Source organism: Sphaerodactylus townsendi, linkage group LG07 (genome assembly GCF_021028975.2).
Source record: "Sphaerodactylus townsendi isolate TG3544 linkage group LG07, MPM_Stown_v2.3, whole genome shotgun sequence".
In the NCBI taxonomy this organism is placed as follows: Eukaryota; Metazoa; Chordata; class Lepidosauria; order Squamata; family Sphaerodactylidae; genus Sphaerodactylus; species Sphaerodactylus townsendi.
In genome coordinates this window covers 37,642,382-37,668,522 of record NC_059431.1, presented here as the reverse complement: position 1 = coordinate 37,668,522, position 26,141 = coordinate 37,642,382, and the positions used below count along the sequence as shown (strand labels likewise).

The following is a 26,141-nucleotide window of genomic DNA, read 5'->3' as shown; positions in this document are numbered from 1 at the left end:
GTGGGGGGGGGGGGGGGTGGGGGGGGGGGGGGGTGGGGGGGGGGGGGGGTGGGGGGGGGGGGGGGTGGGGGGGGGGGGGGGTGGGGGGGGGGGGGGGTGGGGGGGGGGGGGGGTGGGGGGGGGGGGGGGTGGGGGGGGGGGGGGGTGGGGGGGGGGGGGGGTGGGGGGGGGGGGGGGTGGGGGGGGGGGGGGGTGGGGGGGGGGGGGGGTGGGGGGGGGGGGGGGTGGGGGGGGGGGGGGGTGGGGGGGGGGGGGGGTGGGGGGGGGGGGGGGTGGGGGGGGGGGGGGGTGGGGGGGGGGGGGGGTGGGGGGGGGGGGGGGTGGGGGGGGGGGGGGGTGGGGGGGGGGGGGGGTGGGGGGGGGGGGGGGTGGGGGGGGGGGGGGGTGGGGGGGGGGGGGGGTGGGGGGGGGGGGGGGTGGGGGGGGGGGGGGGTGGGGGGGGGGGGGGGTGGGGGGGGGGGGGGGTGGGGGGGGGGGGGGGTGGGGGGGGGGGGGGGTGGGGGGGGGGGGGGGTGGGGGGGGGGGGGGGTGGGGGGGGGGGGGGGTGGGGGGGGGGGGGGGTGGGGGGGGGGGGGGGTGGGGGGGGGGGGGGGTGGGGGGGGGGGGGGGTGGGGGGGGGGGGGGGTGGGGGGGGGGGGGGGTGGGGGGGGGGGGGGGTGGGGGGGGGGGGGGGTGGGGGGGGGGGGGGGTGGGGGGGGGGGGGGGTGGGGGGGGGGGGGGGTGGGGGGGGGGGGGGGTGGGGGGGGGGGGGGGTGGGGGGGGGGGGGGGTGGGGGGGGGGGGGGGTGGGGGGGGGGGGGGGTGGGGGGGGGGGGGGGTGGGGGGGGGGGGGGGTGGGGGGGGGGGGGGGTGGGGGGGGGGGGGGGTGGGGGGGGGGGGGGGTGGGGGGGGGGGGGGGTGGGGGGGGGGGGGGGTGGGGGGGGGGGGGGGTGGGGGGGGGGGGGGGTGGGGGGGGGGGGGGGTGGGGGGGGGGGGGGGTGGGGGGGGGGGGGGGTGGGGGGGGGGGGGGGTGGGGGGGGGGGGGGGTGGGGGGGGGGGGGGGTGGGGGGGGGGGGGGGTGGGGGGGGGGGGGGGTGGGGGGGGGGGGGGGTGGGGGGGGGGGGGGGTGGGGGGGGGGGGGGGTGGGGGGGGGGGGGGGTGGGGGGGGGGGGGGGTGGGGGGGGGGGGGGGTGGGGGGGGGGGGGGGTGGGGGGGGGGGGGGGTGGGGGGGGGGGGGGGTGGGGGGGGGGGGGGGTGGGGGGGGGGGGGGGTGGGGGGGGGGGGGGGTGGGGGGGGGGGGGGGTGGGGGGGGGGGGGGGTGGGGGGGGGGGGGGGTGGGGGGGGGGGGGGGTGGGGGGGGGGGGGGGTGGGGGGGGGGGGGGGTGGGGGGGGGGGGGGGTGGGGGGGGGGGGGGGTGGGGGGGGGGGGGGGTGGGGGGGGGGGGGGGTGGGGGGGGGGGGGGGTGGGGGGGGGGGGGGGTGGGGGGGGGGGGGGGTGGGGGGGGGGGGGGGTGGGGGGGGGGGGGGGTGGGGGGGGGGGGGGGTGGGGGGGGGGGGGGGTGGGGGGGGGGGGGGGTGGGGGGGGGGGGGGGTGGGGGGGGGGGGGGGTGGGGGGGGGGGGGGGTGGGGGGGGGGGGGGGTGGGGGGGGGGGGGGGTGGGGGGGGGGGGGGGTGGGGGGGGGGGGGGGTGGGGGGGGGGGGGGGTGGGGGGGGGGGGGGGTGGGGGGGGGGGGGGGTGGGGGGGGGGGGGGGTGGGGGGGGGGGGGGGTGGGGGGGGGGGGGGGTGGGGGGGGGGGGGGGTGGGGGGGGGGGGGGGTGGGGGGGGGGGGGGGTGGGGGGGGGGGGGGGTGGGGGGGGGGGGGGGTGGGGGGGGGGGGGGGTGGGGGGGGGGGGGGGTGGGGGGGGGGGGGGGTGGGGGGGGGGGGGGGTGGGGGGGGGGGGGGGTGGGGGGGGGGGGGGGTGGGGGGGGGGGGGGGTGGGGGGGGGGGGGGGTGGGGGGGGGGGGGGGTGGGGGGGGGGGGGGGTGGGGGGGGGGGGGGGTGGGGGGGGGGGGGGGTGGGGGGGGGGGGGGGTGGGGGGGGGGGGGGGTGGGGGGGGGGGGGGGTGGGGGGGGGGGGGGGTGGGGGGGGGGGGGGGTGGGGGGGGGGGGGGGTGGGGGGGGGGGGGGGTGGGGGGGGGGGGGGGTGGGGGGGGGGGGGGGTGGGGGGGGGGGGGGGTGGGGGGGGGGGGGGGTGGGGGGGGGGGGGGGTGGGGGGGGGGGGGGGTGGGGGGGGGGGGGGGTGGGGGGGGGGGGGGGTGGGGGGGGGGGGGGGTGGGGGGGGGGGGGGGTGGGGGGGGGGGGGGGTGGGGGGGGGGGGGGGTGGGGGGGGGGGGGGGTGGGGGGGGGGGGGGGTGGGGGGGGGGGGGGGTGGGGGGGGGGGGGGGTGGGGGGGGGGGGGGGTGGGGGGGGGGGGGGGTGGGGGGGGGGGGGGGTGGGGGGGGGGGGGGGTGGGGGGGGGGGGGGGTGGGGGGGGGGGGGGGTGGGGGGGGGGGGGGGTGGGGGGGGGGGGGGGTGGGGGGGGGGGGGGGTGGGGGGGGGGGGGGGTGGGGGGGGGGGGGGGTGGGGGGGGGGGGGGGTGGGGGGGGGGGGGGGTGGGGGGGGGGGGGGGTGGGGGGGGGGGGGGGTGGGGGGGGGGGGGGGTGGGGGGGGGGGGGGGTGGGGGGGGGGGGGGGTGGGGGGGGGGGGGGGTGGGGGGGGGGGGGGGTGGGGGGGGGGGGGGGTGGGGGGGGGGGGGGGTGGGGGGGGGGGGGGGTGGGGGGGGGGGGGGGTGGGGGGGGGGGGGGGTGGGGGGGGGGGGGGGTGGGGGGGGGGGGGGGTGGGGGGGGGGGGGGGTGGGGGGGGGGGGGGGTGGGGGGGGGGGGGGGTGGGGGGGGGGGGGGGTGGGGGGGGGGGGGGGTGGGGGGGGGGGGGGGTGGGGGGGGGGGGGGGTGGGGGGGGGGGGGGGTGGGGGGGGGGGGGGGTGGGGGGGGGGGGGGGTGGGGGGGGGGGGGGGTGGGGGGGGGGGGGGGTGGGGGGGGGGGGGGGTGGGGGGGGGGGGGGGTGGGGGGGGGGGGGGGTGGGGGGGGGGGGGGGTGGGGGGGGGGGGGGGTGGGGGGGGGGGGGGGTGGGGGGGGGGGGGGGTGGGGGGGGGGGGGGGTGGGGGGGGGGGGGGGTGGGGGGGGGGGGGGGTGGGGGGGGGGGGGGGTGGGGGGGGGGGGGGGTGGGGGGGGGGGGGGGTGGGGGGGGGGGGGGGTGGGGGGGGGGGGGGGTGGGGGGGGGGGGGGGTGGGGGGGGGGGGGGGTGGGGGGGGGGGGGGGTGGGGGGGGGGGGGGGTGGGGGGGGGGGGGGGTGGGGGGGGGGGGGGGTGGGGGGGGGGGGGGGTGGGGGGGGGGGGGGGTGGGGGGGGGGGGGGGTGGGGGGGGGGGGGGGTGGGGGGGGGGGGGGGTGGGGGGGGGGGGGGGTGGGGGGGGGGGGGGGTGGGGGGGGGGGGGGGTGGGGGGGGGGGGGGGTGGGGGGGGGGGGGGGTGGGGGGGGGGGGGGGTGGGGGGGGGGGGGGGTGGGGGGGGGGGGGGGTGGGGGGGGGGGGGGGTGGGGGGGGGGGGGGGTGGGGGGGGGGGGGGGTGGGGGGGGGGGGGGGTGGGGGGGGGGGGGGGTGGGGGGGGGGGGGGGTGGGGGGGGGGGGGGGTGGGGGGGGGGGGGGGTGGGGGGGGGGGGGGGTGGGGGGGGGGGGGGGTGGGGGGGGGGGGGGGTGGGGGGGGGGGGGGGTGGGGGGGGGGGGGGGTGGGGGGGGGGGGGGGTGGGGGGGGGGGGGGGTGGGGGGGGGGGGGGGTGGGGGGGGGGGGGGGTGGGGGGGGGGGGGGGTGGGGGGGGGGGGGGGTGGGGGGGGGGGGGGGTGGGGGGGGGGGGGGGTGGGGGGGGGGGGGGGTGGGGGGGGGGGGGGGTGGGGGGGGGGGGGGGTGGGGGGGGGGGGGGGTGGGGGGGGGGGGGGGTGGGGGGGGGGGGGGGTGGGGGGGGGGGGGGGTGGGGGGGGGGGGGGGTGGGGGGGGGGGGGGGTGGGGGGGGGGGGGGGTGGGGGGGGGGGGGGGTGGGGGGGGGGGGGGGTGGGGGGGGGGGGGGGTGGGGGGGGGGGGGGGTGGGGGGGGGGGGGGGTGGGGGGGGGGGGGGGTGGGGGGGGGGGGGGGTGGGGGGGGGGGGGGGTGGGGGGGGGGGGGGGTGGGGGGGGGGGGGGGTGGGGGGGGGGGGGGGTGGGGGGGGGGGGGGGTGGGGGGGGGGGGGGGTGGGGGGGGGGGGGGGTGGGGGGGGGGGGGGGTGGGGGGGGGGGGGGGTGGGGGGGGGGGGGGGTGGGGGGGGGGGGGGGTGGGGGGGGGGGGGGGTGGGGGGGGGGGGGGGTGGGGGGGGGGGGGGGTGGGGGGGGGGGGGGGTGGGGGGGGGGGGGGGTGGGGGGGGGGGGGGGTGGGGGGGGGGGGGGGTGGGGGGGGGGGGGGGTGGGGGGGGGGGGGGGTGGGGGGGGGGGGGGGTGGGGGGGGGGGGGGGTGGGGGGGGGGGGGGGTGGGGGGGGGGGGGGGTGGGGGGGGGGGGGGGTGGGGGGGGGGGGGGGTGGGGGGGGGGGGGGGTGGGGGGGGGGGGGGGTGGGGGGGGGGGGGGGTGGGGGGGGGGGGGGGTGGGGGGGGGGGGGGGTGGGGGGGGGGGGGGGTGGGGGGGGGGGGGGGTGGGGGGGGGGGGGGGTGGGGGGGGGGGGGGGTGGGGGGGGGGGGGGGTGGGGGGGGGGGGGGGTGGGGGGGGGGGGGGGTGGGGGGGGGGGGGGGTGGGGGGGGGGGGGGGTGGGGGGGGGGGGGGGTGGGGGGGGGGGGGGGTGGGGGGGGGGGGGGGTGGGGGGGGGGGGGGGTGGGGGGGGGGGGGGGTGGGGGGGGGGGGGGGTGGGGGGGGGGGGGGGTGGGGGGGGGGGGGGGTGGGGGGGGGGGGGGGTGGGGGGGGGGGGGGGTGGGGGGGGGGGGGGGTGGGGGGGGGGGGGGGTGGGGGGGGGGGGGGGTGGGGGGGGGGGGGGGTGGGGGGGGGGGGGGGTGGGGGGGGGGGGGGGTGGGGGGGGGGGGGGGTGGGGGGGGGGGGGGGTGGGGGGGGGGGGGGGTGGGGGGGGGGGGGGGTGGGGGGGGGGGGGGGTGGGGGGGGGGGGGGGTGGGGGGGGGGGGGGGTGGGGGGGGGGGGGGGTGGGGGGGGGGGGGGGTGGGGGGGGGGGGGGGTGGGGGGGGGGGGGGGTGGGGGGGGGGGGGGGTGGGGGGGGGGGGGGGTGGGGGGGGGGGGGGGTGGGGGGGGGGGGGGGTGGGGGGGGGGGGGGGTGGGGGGGGGGGGGGGTGGGGGGGGGGGGGGGTGGGGGGGGGGGGGGGTGGGGGGGGGGGGGGGTGGGGGGGGGGGGGGGTGGGGGGGGGGGGGGGTGGGGGGGGGGGGGGGTGGGGGGGGGGGGGGGTGGGGGGGGGGGGGGGTGGGGGGGGGGGGGGGTGGGGGGGGGGGGGGGTGGGGGGGGGGGGGGGTGGGGGGGGGGGGGGGTGGGGGGGGGGGGGGGTGGGGGGGGGGGGGGGTGGGGGGGGGGGGGGGTGGGGGGGGGGGGGGGTGGGGGGGGGGGGGGGTGGGGGGGGGGGGGGGTGGGGGGGGGGGGGGGTGGGGGGGGGGGGGGGTGGGGGGGGGGGGGGGTGGGGGGGGGGGGGGGTGGGGGGGGGGGGGGGTGGGGGGGGGGGGGGGTGGGGGGGGGGGGGGGTGGGGGGGGGGGGGGGTGGGGGGGGGGGGGGGTGGGGGGGGGGGGGGGTGGGGGGGGGGGGGGGTGGGGGGGGGGGGGGGTGGGGGGGGGGGGGGGTGGGGGGGGGGGGGGGTGGGGGGGGGGGGGGGTGGGGGGGGGGGGGGGTGGGGGGGGGGGGGGGTGGGGGGGGGGGGGGGTGGGGGGGGGGGGGGGTGGGGGGGGGGGGGGGTGGGGGGGGGGGGGGGTGGGGGGGGGGGGGGGTGGGGGGGGGGGGGGGTGGGGGGGGGGGGGGGTGGGGGGGGGGGGGGGTGGGGGGGGGGGGGGGTGGGGGGGGGGGGGGGTGGGGGGGGGGGGGGGTGGGGGGGGGGGGGGGTGGGGGGGGGGGGGGGTGGGGGGGGGGGGGGGTGGGGGGGGGGGGGGGTGGGGGGGGGGGGGGGTGGGGGGGGGGGGGGGTGGGGGGGGGGGGGGGTGGGGGGGGGGGGGGGTGGGGGGGGGGGGGGGTGGGGGGGGGGGGGGGTGGGGGGGGGGGGGGGTGGGGGGGGGGGGGGGTGGGGGGGGGGGGGGGTGGGGGGGGGGGGGGGTGGGGGGGGGGGGGGGTGGGGGGGGGGGGGGGTGGGGGGGGGGGGGGGTGGGGGGGGGGGGGGGTGGGGGGGGGGGGGGGTGGGGGGGGGGGGGGGTGGGGGGGGGGGGGGGTGGGGGGGGGGGGGGGTGGGGGGGGGGGGGGGTGGGGGGGGGGGGGGGTGGGGGGGGGGGGGGGTGGGGGGGGGGGGGGGTGGGGGGGGGGGGGGGTGGGGGGGGGGGGGGGTGGGGGGGGGGGGGGGTGGGGGGGGGGGGGGGTGGGGGGGGGGGGGGGTGGGGGGGGGGGGGGGTGGGGGGGGGGGGGGGTGGGGGGGGGGGGGGGTGGGGGGGGGGGGGGGTGGGGGGGGGGGGGGGTGGGGGGGGGGGGGGGTGGGGGGGGGGGGGGGTGGGGGGGGGGGGGGGTGGGGGGGGGGGGGGGTGGGGGGGGGGGGGGGTGGGGGGGGGGGGGGGTGGGGGGGGGGGGGGGTGGGGGGGGGGGGGGGTGGGGGGGGGGGGGGGTGGGGGGGGGGGGGGGTGGGGGGGGGGGGGGGTGGGGGGGGGGGGGGGTGGGGGGGGGGGGGGGTGGGGGGGGGGGGGGGTGGGGGGGGGGGGGGGTGGGGGGGGGGGGGGGTGGGGGGGGGGGGGGGTGGGGGGGGGGGGGGGTGGGGGGGGGGGGGGGTGGGGGGGGGGGGGGGTGGGGGGGGGGGGGGGTGGGGGGGGGGGGGGGTGGGGGGGGGGGGGGGTGGGGGGGGGGGGGGGTGGGGGGGGGGGGGGGTGGGGGGGGGGGGGGGTGGGGGGGGGGGGGGGTGGGGGGGGGGGGGGGTGGGGGGGGGGGGGGGTGGGGGGGGGGGGGGGTGGGGGGGGGGGGGGGTGGGGGGGGGGGGGGGTGGGGGGGGGGGGGGGTGGGGGGGGGGGGGGGGGGGGGGGGGGGGGGGTGGGGGGGGGGGGGGGTGGGGGGGGGGGGGGGGGGGGGGGGGGGGGGGAGGATGGGGTAAAGGGAGGGGTAGGGAGGGTGGTGGAGTTGGGGGTGGGGGGGGGTGGGGGGGCGGGGGGGGGGGGGGGGGGGGTGGGGGGGGGGGGGGGGGGGGGGGGGGGGGGGTGGGAGGGGGGGGGGGGGGGGGGGGGGGGGGGGGGGGGGGGGGGGGGTGGGGGGGGGGGGGGGAGGGGGGGGGGGGGGGGGGGGGGGGGGGGGGGGGGGGGGGGGGGGGGGGGGGGGGGGGGGGGGTGGGGGGGGGGGGGGGAGCCCCTACCAGCATGGCCAATTGGCCATGCTGGTAGGGGCTGATGGGAATTGTAGTTCCTGAACATCTGGAGAGCCGCAGGTTCCCTACCCCTGCTCTAGGAGAACAGGTCTACCCAGAATCCTACTTGGGTCTATTCAATGAGAGGGTCTACTCGATTAATTCCGATAAGTTGTTCTTCGAATTGTGCTGTGGGACAAACAAGCCTGCAATTCTGACGTTAGTTGATCTACAGAAATATGGGGGCTGAGTTCACTCTGGCTATTTTTCACGCACTCTGTTGCGTGTACGTTGGGTGTTTTTTCTTTATTCAAATATTAGGTCATTTTTCTCCAAAAAAAATGTAGAGTCAAAGTGTTTTACAAATTGTGTTATTTCGGGTTGCCAACTTCAAGTTGGGAAATTCCTGGAGATTTAAGGGTGAAGCTTGGAGAGAGACCTCAGCAGGATATAATACTGTAGTCTCCATTATCCAAAGCAGCCATTTTCTCTAGATGAACTGATCTCTGTAGTCTGGAGTTCAGTTGTAATGTTGGGAAATCTCTAGGCCCCATCTGGATGTTGGCAACCTCAGCAGTATCTTAATGAAGGAATGCAGACCTGGTCTTTCCTGGCTCAGAAATCCAGGAAGAGTTCTTTCGGCAAGATTTCCATGTAGAATGAGGATCATTAAGAAAACTGGTGGGTACATTAGGGATACCAGTATTGAGTGGCCAGCTTAACACTGGGTGGAGTTTTTACTATATTAAATAACTAGTCCCTTTGTTTTCTGGAAGAACCAAACAATGAATATAATGAACTCTTACAAACAAGAAAAAGGAAGCATTCTGAAGAAAATGCAGTGTAGCAACAATGGGTCCAGTTAGGGCCTCATTCTAGATTTATTGTGGTCCCCAACACCCACTAAAAGAAGTGGGAGTCTGGGAAGTGCTAAGAATGGAGAATGGACACAATAGTTTGCTTGCTGGTAGTGGACTGCCTCACTGTTTTGGATTGCATTGATTGTAGTTGATGTCTTGGCTGTATATAGGGTTTGTTTGTCATTTATAGTGTGATGTAATGGGCTTTCAAATATTTTGAGGGGCCATGCCAACCAGGGAAAAAATGTTTCCCTCCTTTGAAATGGTAACCGATCCCCAAACATCAGTAAGTAGCAAAATTTGCTCATCTTTGGTTGTGGGGGGTTATCTAATGACCACTTTGTCATGAGGAGTGCCCACTAGCCTGTAAGCCCTGACCTTTATTCATGGTTGAAATATGTGGAGTGATATCAGGACTTCTTTGTACTTGATGATAGAGTTTCTGCAGGACAGAGATTCTAAAACATTGTCAGAAGAAGTCTCCTTGAGTGAAAAATACACAACATTTATTTCTCCTGGGCAAGGGTAAAACCAATGGAAAAGGGGAAAAAAGCATAGACATAATTGACCTGGAAGGAGGTTGGGCTTCCTGGTAGACTCTATGGTTGTTGTTTTTTTGGATTTAGGAGACTCAAAGGGGCGTACAATATCTTTTCCCTTCTCCTCCCACACAACAAACACCCTGTGAGGTGCGTGGGACTGAGAGAGCTCCGAAAAGCTGTGTCTAGCCCAAGGTTACCCAGCTGGCGTATGTTGGAGTTCGACTTCGAGGATATTAGACATGGAGATGTCTGTAAACATCATAAATGAAGCAGTACAAGTTATTTATTAATCACGCAAGAGGAGAGAATTAAGGAATAAATATGGGTATTTCCCCAATTTTTATTCTCCAGTTTCTCACTATAACAGGACTTCAATAAGGATTGGTATTTTGTATATTTGATTCCAAGTCTACGTGCAATTATTGATTTGGGATTGAATATTGCTTGTATTACTTTGCATACATTAGTAATAACTATGTAGTTCATTTCTAATAATAGATACATTTTTTTCAGAATCTAAACACAAAGAGACACTTCTCCATCTTGCAATGAGACTGGGTTTGGTGAAGCTTTCCCAGTTCCTGTTATCTCTGCCAGGTGGGACAGATGCAGTCACTCTGCCTAATGAAGATGGGTCCACGCCATTAGACTTGGCTTTACAGAATGGACATGCCAGTCTTGTTGAAATAATCAAGTGAGTAGCATGACTTAAGAGCACAGTCTAGGGGATGTTTTTCTTTGCATTGCTGTGTTAGTTTTATTGGATTACTCCGTTGTCAGTGTTGAAGTTCCATCAGCCTCCAAGAATATAATTCTGATTATCTTAAAAGAGCATATACAGATCATTTGGTTATATCACAATATAATATTCATACTTGGACTACCTTTTGCAGTTGCTATTTCTTTATGAAGTCTACACTATGTTAAGGGCTTGGAGCAAATAACAATATGATAAAAAACAATATCAGGAGATAGGTCCCTATCCTGTTCACAATCTAATGTGATCAGATCATAAACTTTCATTAGCTTGTTCACAAAAAAATATGCCAGCCAAAGAAGAAACTCAAAGGAAAGACAGATAAACATAATCTCCCAAGAAAAACATTGGTTCATATCCCTTTTTGCTCTCGTTCTTACAGGAAATAGTTTTGCAAAATTGGAAGTTCATAATTTTATTTATTTACTTTATTTATACCTTACCTTTTCCCCCAATGGGAATTCAAGATGGCTTATATAATTCTCCTTTCCTCTATGTTATCCTCAACAGCCCTGTGAGGTAGATTAGGTTAAGAGGCTGTGGCTGGCCCAAGGTCACCCAGCAAGCTTCCATGGCAGAATGGAAATTCAAACCTGCTTATCCTGAATCCTAGTCTGACACACTAACCCAGGGGTGTCAAACAGGCCTGGAGGCTAGATACAGCCCTTTGAGGGGGGTTTTCGGGACCATGAGCCAGCTGGGGCAACCTCCCTTGGTCTGCCAGATCAGGAATGATGGTGGAGTGGGGTGGCTGCCTCGGATGGCTCACATACCTGGTAAGCCCTCTCAGGGGAGCCCCCCCCCTTGCTGTGGGGTTGCCAGTCCAGGCACCCTCCCAGTGTTTGTGAGGCCCAGCCTGACCAATTCACATTTATGTCATATCTGACCCTGATAATAAATGAGTTCAACACCCCTGCTGTAACCACTGTACTATGCTGTCTCACATTGTTTCAGAGCAAGTTGAGTTAGATTCTTCAGTTGCATGGCTCGTTGTTGGTTAATGTGTTTCACGTAGTTTTATCTCCTTTTACGCATTGACAACTTAGCCATTTCTTTGTCATTCCTTGCTTGGCTTGTTCTATCCCAGATTTGGACTCTCTGATCTCTTCAAAGAGTTCTCTTGTTTGAGGACCTATAGCCTGTCTGTTAACCAAATGTGGTCTTTTTGTTCCACAACAGACAGCATAGCTTTCCAGGCACTTGATATTCTGTCTCTGACGTTGATGTACCTGAGCTTTGTGATTTGCATTGTGGAAGATCATTTGAATCGCCACCTATTTGTCTTCACCCTTTGTTGCTAAATAAGCATCGTATACTGCCAGAAAAGTCTCCAGAAAAGAATGAAAGTGCCCCAAAAAGAATTAAGAGAAATAAGTTACTCAAGATACTGTTTTGGGTTTTGTTTTGCTTTGGAATCTTTTGCCCTTTTGTTTATGCTTTACATAACATACAGTTTGAGTGAAATTATGCATGCAAATGAGGAAATGACTCAATAACTCTGTAATCACACATGTTATGAATGTCTCACTTGTTTGGAACATTCAAACAATGCAACATTCCCTTGAGATAGTCTGTTTTGCCCTGAAATATGCTAATAAGCTTGCCAGCTGCCAGTTCAGTTCGGCTGCTGTATGTGGCAATGTCCATGGTAAACAGGCTGCTTCTTTTTACAACTAATACTCAAAACTAGAGGTAGCTGCTAGATTCCTTTGAAACAGTCCTTTTTAAAAGCTTTGACATGTAGATTCTTGGGCAATGGTTTTTCCAGATCTGCTTTTCGTTTCGTGCTATTCTTACCAGAGCTCTTTGCAATAGGTAGGTTAGAATTTGAAATGGGAAAACTCAATGAAAGTGAGGAACTGCATACCATTGTTTTGTGATTCCCTGGGCTTTGCGCTCTGATTCTAATGGCCTGTCTGTGTGTTTTAGAGCCCAGGTCAGCCATCCATTTGAGATATCACAAGTGGAGCTTGGCGAGAATGCTGTCCTACAATTTGTGCATTCATCAAGATCTCTCATGCTGACATTTAATCGTACTGCAAACCATTCACTAGAATCTGACATCCAAATCTTCAGGAGATACCTCTGGGATAGAGCTTTTCTTCACAAGGTAAGCCCCTGAATTGTTGCAACCCTGAGGTGTCTTTTTGGTGAGATTTTTCAACTGATTGTTATTCTTGTGGAGTAGTTAAGTCGTTCTCTTCTTTAGATGAAAATCTCCAGAAAATAGTCAGAGCTTTTGTTTTTCATGTGTTGTGTTTCTTGTACTAACAGCTTCAGCAGGATAGTGTGTAGAATATGAAAGCAGAATTTAAACCAACAAACAACTGTCTTGTGTTCACAGTTTTTACTGAAAGGACAGATCAGTCCTATGCCTTGATGCAATTCCTGCTGATTTGTCATTCTTTCTATGTTTGCTGTAAGTTTGTGAGCTCTTCTTCCCTTTTCTGGGAGGTGTAGCTATTTTAAGTTGTATTGATGCTGATGTACAGCTCATGTCCTATGTCAATATTTTGGAAAATGCTTAGGGAAAGTTCAGGGGTGAATGCCCTTTTCCCTTTCACCACTGCTACTGGAGAAGTCTTCTCTTCTGTCCTAGATTGGGGAAACTTTCCTCCTGCTGTTTCTTCATCTGGTTTGGGAGTTTAAAATGGGAAAAAATCATCTAAGCTTAAAAATGTTGAGAGGAGGAGTTTGTATGTATATTAAAAAAACCCCTCTCTAATCTAAATAAGTTGCATTTACGGGACAGTTAGATGTGTGACACAGCATGTGTGGTTGAGGCAAAAGTAGCTGGACTATGCCTGACCCAACAATATGGCTTCTATGGCGCAGTTCAAGAGAATTAGTAGGAAATGTCTGGAGGAGTGCATAGTACACAGAATAAACAGGATTTCCTGGGCAGACAAGTGGCAGAGATTGTTCAGAACATGGAAGAAAAACTATAAACAGATGTTCATGAAACTGCTGAAGATTAGAGGTTGAAAGGCCTGGGATAAATTAACTTCTGGGGCCCGCACTTCATGTCAGTCATTTTTCCAGTGGTGTAGCTGTGCTAGACTGTAGCAAAATTAAACTGGAGCCCTGAAGCACTGCAAAGATTTATAGTAAGTGGGCAGCATGGCAGAGTGGATGCAGATAATATGTAAACAAGGAATAAAATGCTGTCGTTCAGCAACTATATTTAGCAGGACTGTGAGAGCACCTGTGTTCCAGGCACACAGGAAATAGGATCAGATGAGAGCACAGCTTAAAGAGGGAATCATGATTCCCTCTAACCACTGTATGAAATTGATTGGTAATTTTTTATTCCTTTTTGTAAGGATGGAATTGCATGTTATGTGGTGTTCTGGGATGATGATGATGTTATCCATTCAGTTGTTCTCAACCCTTGGCAACCCAATATGCAAGCTCTTTCCACATTTTTTGATTAAGTACTGCTTCCTTCAGCTGGTTGATGCTCATGCCTGTATCAGCTTTTATGGTATCCAGCCATCGTGTTCTTTGGTGTCCAGGTCTTCTCCCACCACTGACAAGCCCGAGCATCATAGATTTTTCTAGCGAATTTGATCATATCACATGACCAAAGTATGTAAGTCTGAGCCTGGTTATCTTCCCTTCTAGTGATGTGTCTGGTTTTATGCGGCTCAAGACTTCTGCGTTTGTCACCCTAGGTGTCCGTGGTATGCGCAGTAGCTTTTGCCAACACCACAACTCGAGCGCGTCTACTCTTCTATCAGCTTTCTTTGTAGTCCAGCTTTCTGGGATACTGTTCACCAAACTCCTCATTTTGGGGTTTTTAAAAATAAACTTAGTGGAGTTCACCAGGGCACTGAAATCTTTGTGAGTTTCAAGTTGCAGAGTGCACACATTATTGAAAAAAAGCTGTCAGCCTTGACTGCCTGTACAAGCAAAAGGTTTCAGTCTTTCCGCAATATCAGTACGGCCTGTAGGAGGTACGAGTGCACTGTTTTCCTCTCTTCACTTCAGTCTGACTATATGCCACTACAAAAAAAAAACACAAAAAACAAATAGCCAGTAAGCAGGCAATGTGGAGGGTGTACAGTTTGAAAAAACAGGCCTGTAAGCACAGTATGCATCAGTGGAAAGATCTGAGTAACTCTGCTGAATACAAAACAGCCTTATATCATTTTTGCATCTGATACTCAATCCCTCTCTTATTGCCTTCACCTAACCCAGGGGTAGGGAACCTGCGGCTCTCCAGATGTTCAGGAACTACAATTCCCATCAGCCCCTGACCTAACCTATGTGATCTCTACACCAAATAATCAGATAACCAGAATTAAGGACAGATCTGAAAACATCCAGATATTATAAGTTGCCATTAATTTTTCAGTTTGGATTAATTATAGTAACTAGATTAACAAACAAGCATTTTTCTGCATATTTAAATCAGGTAATATCTGAATTCCTAACACTACTGCACAGCAGCTGATGTATGGTCAAGGCTAATAAGGAGGTTTTCTTCGAGGGTTTTTAGCACGTTCTTCCATCATAGCATCCAATGCAGCATGTGTATAATTTGCATTCAAATCACTGACCAAATTCAGACTTGCTTGGCTGCTGCAAGGTTTCTGCCTCATATGCCTTCCAACTATGCACTGGGATCAGACTCCATTAGCTGTCATCAGTCTGTCATCAGTCTGTCTGCAAAGGCCTGAACTAACAAAGAACCTTTCTAAACAGCAAAGTAAAACAGATCTTCCAACAGGAGAAATTTTCCTGATAGATATTTCTTTCCGCAGCACTTCTACCAATGATTGCTTGGACTAAGATGTGTATGTATGTGTGGTATGTATGAGTAGTAATATGGCAGCAACGTTTGCCTGTGTGTTCATAGGAATAGATGACTAGATCCTTGTATGTACATGCCATACAAGAGCTATGAGAAGGTAGGGTACCTGATAGTGGTGATAGAATTGTATGCCTCTGCATTTAAATTGATATAGACTTTATGCGTATATTCCAATGAGTGTGGGTCCATGTTAGATTGGGAATGGATGTTGCTGCTGTGATCCATTGCACCACCCAGGTACACACCTGGAACTTCTAAAAAGGCTGCTATAAACTGTCTGAATTCCATAGTGAATGGGTTACTGACTTGAGTTGTGTGTGTGATTAATTTGCTGTTTGTGACAGTGTTTCTCATACTAGCTGTTCACACATTAGTAGTCCATTTTCTGAGTCACTCATTGCCGTACAAGCACGTGTAGTGAACTCCATGAAGTACTGTTATTCCTGTAGTTATTTGTTTATTTTTCACATACTGTTTGGATAATGAGCAAGAGATAGGGAGTAATGCCTAAGAGCAAGAAGGATGTGGTTGTTCTGCCATCCTGTCTGACTTGCTTTGGGTGCAGAATTCCTGTTTTTGTTAGGATGTTGGTTTTCCAGGTTGTATGCCAGCCACAGATGCTGGCAGAACATCAGGAGAAAATACTACTGGAACACGGTCATACAACCTGGAAAATTCACAACATCCTAGTGATTCCATCTGTGAAAGCCTTCAACAACACCTTTTTTATTGTTTCTTTAATTCTGCTCAATGTTTACTGTGCAAGCAGGATCTTTTGTTGCCCGAGGAGAGGAGGAATCAGTCTGATGGTGCAGAAAGAGACACAGAAAACCCCATTGTGTGGGTAAAATTTGGCCATAGCCATTTTATTGGTGTGCTGGCAAAAGGGAGCAGAGGCACAGCACAGGGGATGGATCTGGAACTGGGCAGAACATTTGCTGTCCCCCAGTAATAACTTTCCTCCAGCCTGATGCATGGGGGGTAAAACACCAACACCCAGAGCAAGAAGTTAGTTGGAGCCATCTGGACACTAGCCTCTGGATGAACTCACCTTGCTGCCAGGGGGCTTGAGACAACAACAGTCCCTTCCTAGGCATGTGCTTCATAGGCTCGCTCCACCCCCCAGGCCTCTTATGGAGGCCCCCACCAAATGGGGAGAGCCGTCACACAGGCTTCTCTTTCCCTGAACGGATCACTCCCCATGCACAGCCCACCAGGCTGTGACAGGCGAAATGCAAATAACAACAACCACCGTAACCAGCATGTCAACAATAAAAAACTCAGTCCCATGAGGGAAGGAGTGCAGGAGAAGCCGTGGGCACTCGGGCAAGAAGACACATGGGATGGCCCAGCAAGCTCACATAAGGCTGCAGCCCCACCTCCTCCAGGCACGTCACACCCCTGGGCAGCAATGATGGCCAAGGTAAATCTTAGGCTGTTTCTGCACGGCCACAGTAGGGGTTGGGTCGACCCAACCCCTCTGGGACCGTTCGCATGAATGGTCCCAGAACCTACTGGGACGATGGCGCCGCGCTGCGCCGTTGTCCAGTCGACCTACTTGCTCTGCGGCCGTCTGGCACGTCGCCAAGGCCAGGGGACACGCCCCCCTGCCCTGCGCAACCGCTCCAGAGTTGCGCTGGACAGCTGCAGAGCAGGTAGGTCGACCGGACATGGGGCGAGGCAAGGCACCTTCCAGCCGTTGGCGTTTGCACGGCAGCGGCTGGAAGCTGCTGTTTTCCATAAACCTTGCTCGGGAAGCGAGGTAGGAAAACGGCGGCTTCGCGCCACTCGGGCGGCGCGGCTGCGAAGCAGCTGCGCCCCCTGTGCGAACGGCTCCCTGGGGACAGCGTTTTTGCCATCCCCAGGGCGCCGTATTAGGCCCGTGTGGAAAGGGCCTTAGTCTCTCTTTCCTGTAGAAATAGAACATCTGATGTCTGCCTGGTATGTTGTCTTAGGTGAAAGGGCCAGTCCTTGGAAATATTTTCAAAATTGGATGGAAAACACAGAAACTATAGTTGGGTATAACTTTTTCTTGGAAATGGAAAACTGAGATAAAATTAGACAAATGAAATTAATGGAAAATAGGAATTGCAGAGTTCTTGTACCCTCTGGTTGATATTGTCTGACTTCCAGTTAGTTAAGTCTACCCTGACTTACAAGGTCATTCTGAAAAGCAGTGTAGCCACCTCAAGCAGGTCTGGAGAGGCAGCATACACATTTTCAAATAAATAAGTAGGTGACTCTGCTGTAAAATGAAAGCACGTCTTGCCAGTTTCAACGTTAAGCCTTCCCAGCATTGGTACTTTTTGCCCTTTAGGATAAATGGTTCAGACGTTTCTTGATAGGTGCCTAAATGAGGGTGCTTGAGTCAGCAGGCTCTGGGCATCCTTGCTCCTTTTTGCTCCTCCAAATAAAGATGGCTGGCAAAACTTCAAAGGGAAGAGCTGCCTTTAGGACTTTCTATAATACGGTAGTTGCTTTACTCCCTATTGAATAGAGTGCCAGTTGTGCTTTCATACTTGTTCTGCCGTCACTTGCAAATAAACAGATTTTTTAAAAAATCCCAAGGATTCCAGTTGCCCTGGCCAAAGCAGAAAGCTGCTTTCCAAAGGCCTTAACTTTCCAACACTCAAGACAGGAGAAATGAACAGCCTTTTGAGGGCAAATGGATAAGTGCCAATTTGGTGGCTGTGCACATTTCTGCATAGGTGTTACTCACATCCATATCATGTTTAGCCTAATGGGTTGTTTAATTTAATTTGTGTGGTCGAAGCTCTTGATCTGACTAGAGCGCTGCCATAGCATTCATCCTTATAAACTGCAGTTTCTTGGCCTCTTTAGGATCCATTTCCCAACAGCATCCTGTATATTTCCCAAGTCTTGTTTGTGAACAAGGATGCTTTGAGTAATCTTGAAAAAGTTGTCTAACTGTCTGATGCCCAAGTAACATTTCTGCACAAAGGCTGTTTGCTCCTGTTCTATAACGCCTACTTTCAGCCCTCAATCACCCATTCTTGTTCTGCTTATCTTCTTTTTCCTAGTATCTTTCCAAAATGGTCGTGAACAAATTTCTCATCTTCTTTAGCTATTATTCACTGTCACATTATTAAGAATAAAATGTTAAATGATCAAGTTATAAATAATACTCTGTGCCTCATAGCTGAGAGCAGTAGGAAAACCGGAAGAACCAACGTGAGTTGGATTCACTCTATCAAGGAAACCATGGCCTTCAGTTTGCAAGACTTGAACAAGGCTGTTCACAGTAGGACATTTTGGAGTGCATTGATTCATAGGGTTGCCATGAGTCAGAAGCAACTTGATGGCACTTAACATATACACATGATTTTGTTATTGGCTTATGATCATATTTGATGGGGAGGGGGTGTACCAGTCTTTTTCCAGTTGACCAAGTATGTTGCCGTGGACAGAACCATCCCACTTGGGCTGAGTTCTTAAGAATATAAGAACATAAGAACAAGCCTGCTGGACCAGAACAGAGTCCATCTAGTCCAGCACTCTGCTACTTGCAGTGGCCCACCATGTGCCTTTGGGAGCTCACATGCAGGATGTGAAAGCAATGGCCTGCTGCTGCTGCTCCTCCTGAGCACTTGGTCTGCTAAGGCATTTGTAATCTCAGATCAAGGAGGATCAAGATTGGTAGCCATAGATCGACTTCTCCTCCATAAATCTGTCCAAGCCCTTTTTAAAGCTATCCAGGTTAATGGCCATCACCACCTCCTGTGGCAGCATATTCCAAACACCAATCACACGTTGCATGAAAAAATGTTTCCTTTTATTAGTCCTAATTCTCCCCCCCACCAGCATTTTAAATGTATGCCCCCTGGTTCTAGTATTCTTGTATTATCTGAGTACTAAGGAGGCCTCCACAGTGTTTCCCGTAGTTGAGAACCTCTTGGCCATGTGGGAGGAATCCCATGCTGTGGCTTCTCTCTATTCAAAAAATAATCTGAAAGACTGGCAGTGACTTGGTGTCAAAAGGCAAGTAAAGTCCACCAATTTGGAGCTATCCCAGAGACCCAGGAAGGATTGACCGCTACTCTGCTAGAATAGCTTGGATACCTAGCCTTGCATGAATGTACTGCAAATAAGTATTCTGAAGTATGCTACTTATGCTTGCCTTGAGCATATCATACTGGGAGATATAAGTTGTTTTGATTATAGTTTGTACAGTTCATATTTACAGTAGTTCAACAAGATTATCATTTGATTTTATTTTCATCCAAAGAGTCTTATTCCAGAGCAAACTGAGACACTGGGAGAACTGCAGATGCCTTGCGACTCCACATGTTCTGCAGAAGGTAAAGACAGTATCTCTTGTAAATGTATCTATCAATCTATTGCCAGCTATGTGCCTAACATGCATTTGGAGTAACTTCATCTTTCTGGGCTATCGGAGAATTATTCATTGCATGGGCAATTTGGTATGAAAACCTTTCACCTATAAATGTGGTTGCTGCTGTTTTGTGGAACAACTTTTGGTAAAGGCACCATATTTTAGCCTATCTTGTCTGCAAGGCTGTTGTAAGGAGAAATAAGATAAGCATTGTAAAGTGCTTTATACACTTGTAAAAAACAATTCAACAAGATTTCATTTAAAATGCTTCTGTGGAGAGATGTAAACATTACTCAGTGTATTTGGAGTTGAGATTAGATAGAGATTCAAACATGTTATAGATTCACACTAGTTATCTCCTGACTTCCAAGATAAAAAGGAGCTCTTGAGCGGATATGTGTTTCTCTTTCCCTACCTCTATTTTATCTTCATAGCAACCCTACAAATGTCAGCCTGTGATATAGTGGATAGCTTGAGATCACCCAATTAATTGAATGGCAGAGAGGGGATTTGAACATTGATCTTCACTGTCCTAATGCAATACTAAGGCCCCTTCCGTGCATGCAGAATAATGCACATTCAGTCCACTTCCACAGTTGTTTGAAAGTGGATTTTGCTATTCTTCACAGTAAAATCCAGCTTCAAAGTGCATTGGAAGTGGATTGAAAGTGCATTATTCTGCATGTGCGGAAGGGACCTAATTGCTGCACCATACTGACTTTCATGTTCCTACCACAGTATAACTGAATTTTAAAAATTAATGTTATCAGACCCAAGAGATCTGACCTACAAATATAAGCAGGCTGATAAGCATGGTCAATCTATCCAATGTGGACAAAAGGGGATGAATTTCTAGAGGTACAATTTGGGAGCAGCTCTCTCTGATCTGAAAGCAATCTGGTGCTTTCTGCATTCATGGGTCCTTCACATATTACCACTGTTTGCCTAGTATCAACACAATTTCAGAGATCATGCAGCTGCCAGTGTTCTTTGTCTAGATCTCTAAATGGTGCAAAGGATATAATCGACAGCCCTAGACATAAGTGAAGTTTTTATTACTGACTATAGTACAGTAGGCTTTAACTAGTAACCAAAAATGATTTCTTCTAAAATGCCAGAAGAGGGCAAAATTCCACTGACATTTATTTCAGTATTTCATTTTTAAACAGCCTAAATGACAGTGCAGTTAACACAAGTGCTGAAATCAAACTTGATTTTGGTATTGAGATTTTTATCTGTTTAAATTTTGCAGGCATTCATAATTTAATAAGGTTTATTCCATCAGTATTGACTCTGTCAGGAGTTTGCCTCAGTGATTCCAGATTATGGTGAGAAAGCAATACAATATAGCCACCTTGCTCAAGGCTAAGCAGGTCTGGACTAGGTTGAAGCCTGTCTGGATAGGAAAATCTTCTGTGAATCTTGTGCAAACTCTTTGAGTTCCATAGTATAAAGGAAGCGGGATAACAAAGTAATGAAATAATGATCATAGAGAAATGTTTTAAACTGGAAAGGGGGAGTTGCATACGGAGACATATTGAACTCTTAAAAGAGTAAAGGACAAAGCGATGTCAGGCCTTGTGATCCAGCCAATGGCCATGTGATAAGAAGTATAGATGCATCCATTGTGTGTTGTCCTGATTGATAACTCAGAACTGCATGACCTCCACAGACCTTGCTTGTGGCTACTAGTGGCCCTCCAGGCCAGCACCTTACCAGGAACTTTCTTGGTAAGTTAAAAGGTCTGTCTGTCTCTTGTAGCATAAATAACAAAACACAATTTTTAAAAAAGAAGTAAATTAATTCGTATTTATTAAAACCTTTTAAAGCTGACTTTTCACACGGCATAGAATCCCCAAGGCAGCAAACAATATACATAGCAATTAAAACAAAACACCCAGACATGTGAACATGAAAGCGCATCAATGATAATTAATCAGGGAACCCCAGACAAAATAGAAAAGTTTTCACCTGCTGGTGAAAGACAGTGATTCAGGGGAACAACAAATCACCCTGTTTGGTGCCCTGGTCAACAAGGGCCTTTCTGGGTTGCCACCTATGTAGTCTTTAATGGCAGAGGCACCTGCAGTGGAGCGGAGCTTCTGAAGATGGCGAAAGTGGTTGGGAACTCCCAACAGAAGCTGACCAAGTTTACAGTGTTTTAGAGGTCACTTCTATCATATTGTTTAGTTTTTGTCAGTTTTGCCCACTGCTGTGTCGCATTGTTTTATTGCATTTCCCCACTGTTGTCCTGTCCTTCCTGGCTGTTTAAATCTTATTTTCTAAAAGAGAGATTTTTTTTTACAGATTTTAGAATTTTAATTCTTCTTAATTCATAGGTTTTTATCCACAGTGTGTAAATATTTTAAATAAATAATTTAAATGTGTTCAAGTCATTCTAAAGCAAAATTATGAATTGGGAGATACAAGCAGAAACTTAAGGCAAATGATGCTCAGAAAGTAACCTGCTGTATTCTTTCAATGAATTGGTGAGATTGCGCCATTTAAATACCTTTTTTTCATCTCCTGAAGTTCAATGGGACTTCCTTGACAGCCAGAAACATTGTCACTGAAAATGTGTCAATTCTGTAACCAAAAGGAAGGAGGGCAGACATTATAATTCAAAACAATTATTATTACAACAAAGAATACTGTGGGTGGGTCTGAATTCATGGTTAATAGAACTGTCAGGATATCAAGACAACTCATTTTTCCTGCAAGTTGCTATAGCAATGCATTGGATTTTGTTGTGTTTCACAACAGGTATTCCAGTGGGTCAGTGTAAGATGATATTGCTACCTTAGCGCTGAATCTCCAATAGCTTAATTGAACTGAAGGTGAGTGAGGCTGAAGATTTAGCTGTGCTCAGTGCTCCTGTAATTAGCAGAGCTCCCACCTCAACAGTCTGCTAAAAGTCAGGATCAGGTGCAAATCCATGACAAATAATAATTTGACTTTGAAGCTAGTTTGCATTCTCCTTTGTGCTTTGATAAACGGAATGTTTCTCTATAAATAGGTGGCAGCTGTTTAAGCTAGACATCAACAGTATTCAGGAGAACATGCAATGTTAAGTGGAAATATATGCAAATATTTTGACGAAAACTTTCAGTTCATTCTTGGAAGGGTCAAGTACATTTTACTGTGATGTCCTCAAGTGCTCTTTATCTGTCTTATTTTTCATCTGCATGGTGGGCAAATTTTAGTTCTCTGTGTTCTCTCATCTTTTGTCTAATTAGTAGAGATGGCATGAAGCAAACAAAAACAGTTCTAATCCTCAGAAATATTTTGTCATCAGGTCTGCTTTTCATTTTGTGTTTTGCTTGTAATCTGGATCAGTGTGCCACCTGCAGGCAGTTCACTGTTGTAGAACAGTCTGCCAAAATGCCCTGTTTGTAAGGCGTGAGGATAAAGAGTCTCCTGTCCTATTTACTAGGAATGGATGAAGGTCCAGATTAATGTCTTGGTGGCATGCTTGCTAGGTGCTTCTAGGATACCAAAACTAGAGTTAGATATAAATCTGTCTGGGGCAAGTAGGCTGCACGGTGGCTTGAATTCTGTGTTCATACAAAAGTCGAGTCTTCACCATTTGCTGGAAAGCTCTGCTGTTGACTAGCAACTAACTACAGTAGTGCTTTTCCTATACAGAAAAATGAAAATAGTATATGCCAGAGTGATTATTTAGTCAGGAAGCTGATGTATCTGTGATGCAACATTATTTAATGCAGTCATTCTCTTGAAAAGAAAGCTAGTGAAAAATGTCACATTTTAATCAGCATTGTGGGCTAAGCAAGAATTGAATAACAGTCAGCTGTTATTTATTGTCTGAAATATTTTGCAACATTAAGAGAATCTTTTGGTTTAATAGTTACAATAATTTTGTGTGTATTTCAGCAATTTTGAGAGCTACTTTGCATGTTACAGCTTACTTGTTACTTTTGGATATCCTTTCTGTAACAATTAAAGGCAAGAACCTGTATACCCACTTTTTGATTATAAAGTCCTCAAAGTGGTAGCACTTGAAAAATACAATTGTAATTATTTGTTTTCCCTTTCATTCCCAATATACCAGTCCTGATGGCTGAGTTAATGCTGAGAGCTTTCCAGAATAGCAAGTCTCAGGGGGTTGATTTTTTAAATTGTTTTTTAAAATCTGCTTCTAGCCTAGGAACTGGACAATTGAGACTGATAAATGTTTTATATTCTGGGCATTTTATGTTCTTTTATGCTCTTGAACTGTTTTAAATTATTTTATGTTTCTATGATTTTACCATGTTTTATGTTTTGAAGATGCAGCATATTTATTTCTAAATAAATAAACAGAAGAAGCTAGCTGCTGCTCTTGTGAAGTTGTTGGAATTGCACTTGCTCACATTTGCAGGCCTTGTTTCAAGATGTGTACATGAACAAATAAAAACAACTAAAAAGAAAAAAAGCAGCAACCAAATATATTCCTTTCTTTTTGAAAATAATCTTTATTTTATCTAATCACAGATTGGTGTCTAAAAAGGTGCAGAATATGCATGCTACTCATTCTTAATAGTGGCTGGGGAAAATGAATTAATATGGCTTTAGTGCATGATGTCTTTCCTTCAGAGTTTTGAAAAGGAGCTAAAATAATGAAGTAGTCACAATTGTTCCCTGCAATCAATGGGAAAGAGCCAGTTCTTAAAATGCATGACTTTTCCTTTCTTTTTATCAAGTCAGAGTTCCATGTACAATATAATATGCCTGTGGTAGTCTACATAGTTTGACAAGTACATATTAATCAGCAGGGCTGATTAATGATTCAACATGTATTTTCACAGCATGCCCCTTTAAGAAAAAGGAATTTGTTTATAATTAGTCCATTAAAATAACACAACAGCTTATTGTAGAGCCATCTAGTATTTCAACCACAGGCATGCTACTCTGGGAGTAGTACATATTATAAAAGAACATTGTTTGCCTTTGTGAATCCTTGTATTTTGTGCTTTTGGTGTGTGTGGTATGTGTGGGAAGAACTCACTTCCGCAATTTTCTGCTAGTAGATAATTGGAAAATGTCTTTTGTTTAAACAGATCCTATGGACCTTGTGTCTGTGGAGCCATCTCTGATAAATGAAGATGTGACGGTACAGTTCCACTATCCTAAAATTACTAGCTTAAAATCTACATACCAAGGTTCCCACCATTTGCTTTGGTACCAGAATTTTCATTTTCCAGAATTAAAGATAATATTGGCCAATGTCTGTCAAGTATCATGTCTTTTTATCCTTTTTCCAATAACAAAATTAATTCCATAACTGACTAGTTTCAAAAGGCAGTTTGGCCAGGTTGCTGAGGTTGGAAATGTAAGAAGGAAATTGACTGCATGTTCGAGATTAAAAAATAAATAAATCTATGGACTTCAAACCAGTGATGTTCTACTGAGAGACAGCCTCTGAGGAGTGGGGGCTGTTTGGTTCAAACTTTCTGTGATCTGAAAGGAATTGTCGATTGTCCAACTTTTGAACAAGTTTCAAGTATCGTTTCTACTGACATAGTACCTTTAAATTAAAAAGTTCACCCTAGTCACTGATTACTTGAAATAACGGACAATGTATTAACTGTTGAGACACTAGGAAATGGATTATCTGAATCGTGTTCAGATTATCTGAATCCAGGAAATGGATTATCTGAATCCAGTATCACAACCTCTCTTTTCTAGAGGTTGTGATACTGGATATTCTTTTGTGTGTGTGGATGACCATTTCTTAAATAAATCTTATACTGAGAGAAAAATATTACTGAAAATATATCCTGGAATTCCCCAGTCCCATTTGTTTTAGAGCATAAAATATAAAATAATGTTAATTTCTTTCTTTTTTTTATTTCAATAGTTTTACAGAGATCCATCAGTTGAAAATGAAAATGACAGCTTGTTGGATTTAGGTAAGATAAGTCTTTTATATGTCTTGATTCAGTTTTTTTAAAGATCAGAGTTGTATAATTTGGAGGTGAGTAGAAATCATTGCTCGGGACTGGATTTGGTGCAGAGACCTGTCACCGTCTTCACTCTCTTCCTTCATCCTGAAAGGACCAGTAGCTAGGTTGTAGGTTTTCTGCCTGGGCATTGTGAGCCCATTGTGCTCAGTGGTGTGTGAGCTACTTCCTTATGGGCAGTCTCATGTGGTTGTGGGCATGAACTCTAAGGTACCATGAAGTGTGCAGCTTGCCATTACACCTACTTAAGCAGCTGAGTCATAATATGCAGTGCTGACAAGAATAATGAATAATTATATTTTCCTAGTATATCTTAAAAGAAGCAATTCTCTCTTTGTTTCTAAATTAGGGTAAGGTAGCCTATAGCAGAGTAAAAGAAAAACTGAGTGAAGATGTCAGTATAAGTGGGTATGAGAGTATTATTCTTGAGATGATAAGGAGTGTTTACACTAATGTCCCTGTGAAATGGTGGAGAGGATGGGCTTTTGGTCTGAGAACATTCAGAAAGATAGCAGATGATAGTTACAACCAGTGCTGGTTGCGGTTTTAAAAATAATAATGAATTCAGTCTCTGTGGTGAAAGATGTCCAGCGCCAAGGTGACTAACATTATATTTGTATCAGTTGGAATTCAGACAAAAGGTTTTCTCACCCATTGAAGGTGTTAAATAGCTGAGCTAACTAGGAAAGTTATGTTACTGCCAATGACAGCAACAAAACCTGCCTTGCTTTGCTCATGGGAATAGAAAAAGACCAGCAATAGACAAAACATGAACTTCTGATATTCAGTTGAAAACCAACCTTGGCTATTATCATCTAAGTGTGCACAAATGTCACAGCCTTTCATTTCCTGGCTTTTTGAACTTACTTTTACTTTCTTTCCCTCTGGGTGCATATATATACATATCCATGACTTGAGGCTGCACTTTGTAAATCTTATGAAGTAGGTTGTGTGCCATAAAGTTTACAAAAAATGTGCCTCAAGACTGTATTTTTGGGTATGGGGGGTGGACAAAGTGTACACATTAGACTTATCTATCAGGCTTGTTTTAACTAGAAAATAAAGTGTTTTTGTAATTAAATTTTTCAAAACTTCAAATATGTTTAATGTAAATGTATGCACTGCATATTTGTTCAAAAAGTGAAGGCTGAAGAACAGCACAGTTTTAAATAAAAGCAGTCTGGTTTGCTCAGTTGCATTGTTTAAATGACGGAATGCAAATATTTTTGGTTTGCTGAGCTCCCTGCCTGTATTTCTGAGGATGTAAGAGATTCTATTGCACTCCACAAGATAAAAAGATCCGAGGCAAAATTTTTGGCGTGCTTCACA

General features: G+C 55.7%; 1 protein-coding gene across 3 annotated transcripts in view; it reads left to right on the top strand.

Annotated features, from left to right (window-relative positions):
- Window positions 1–26,141, top strand: part of ARHGEF28 (Rho guanine nucleotide exchange factor 28) — a 161,231-nt gene that overhangs the window by 44,409 nt on the left and 90,681 nt on the right. For all 3 annotated transcript variants that reach the window (XM_048504299.1, XM_048504298.1, XM_048504297.1), the window contains exons 5-9: window positions 9,439–9,619; window positions 11,612–11,792; window positions 18,745–18,817; window positions 23,910–23,962; window positions 24,710–24,761. In XM_048504299.1, the coding sequence (XP_048360256.1) occupies window positions 9,439–9,619; window positions 11,612–11,792; window positions 18,745–18,817; window positions 23,910–23,962; window positions 24,710–24,761 (540 nt within the window). The remainder of the gene's footprint in view (window positions 1–9,438; window positions 9,620–11,611; window positions 11,793–18,744; window positions 18,818–23,909; window positions 23,963–24,709; window positions 24,762–26,141) is intronic.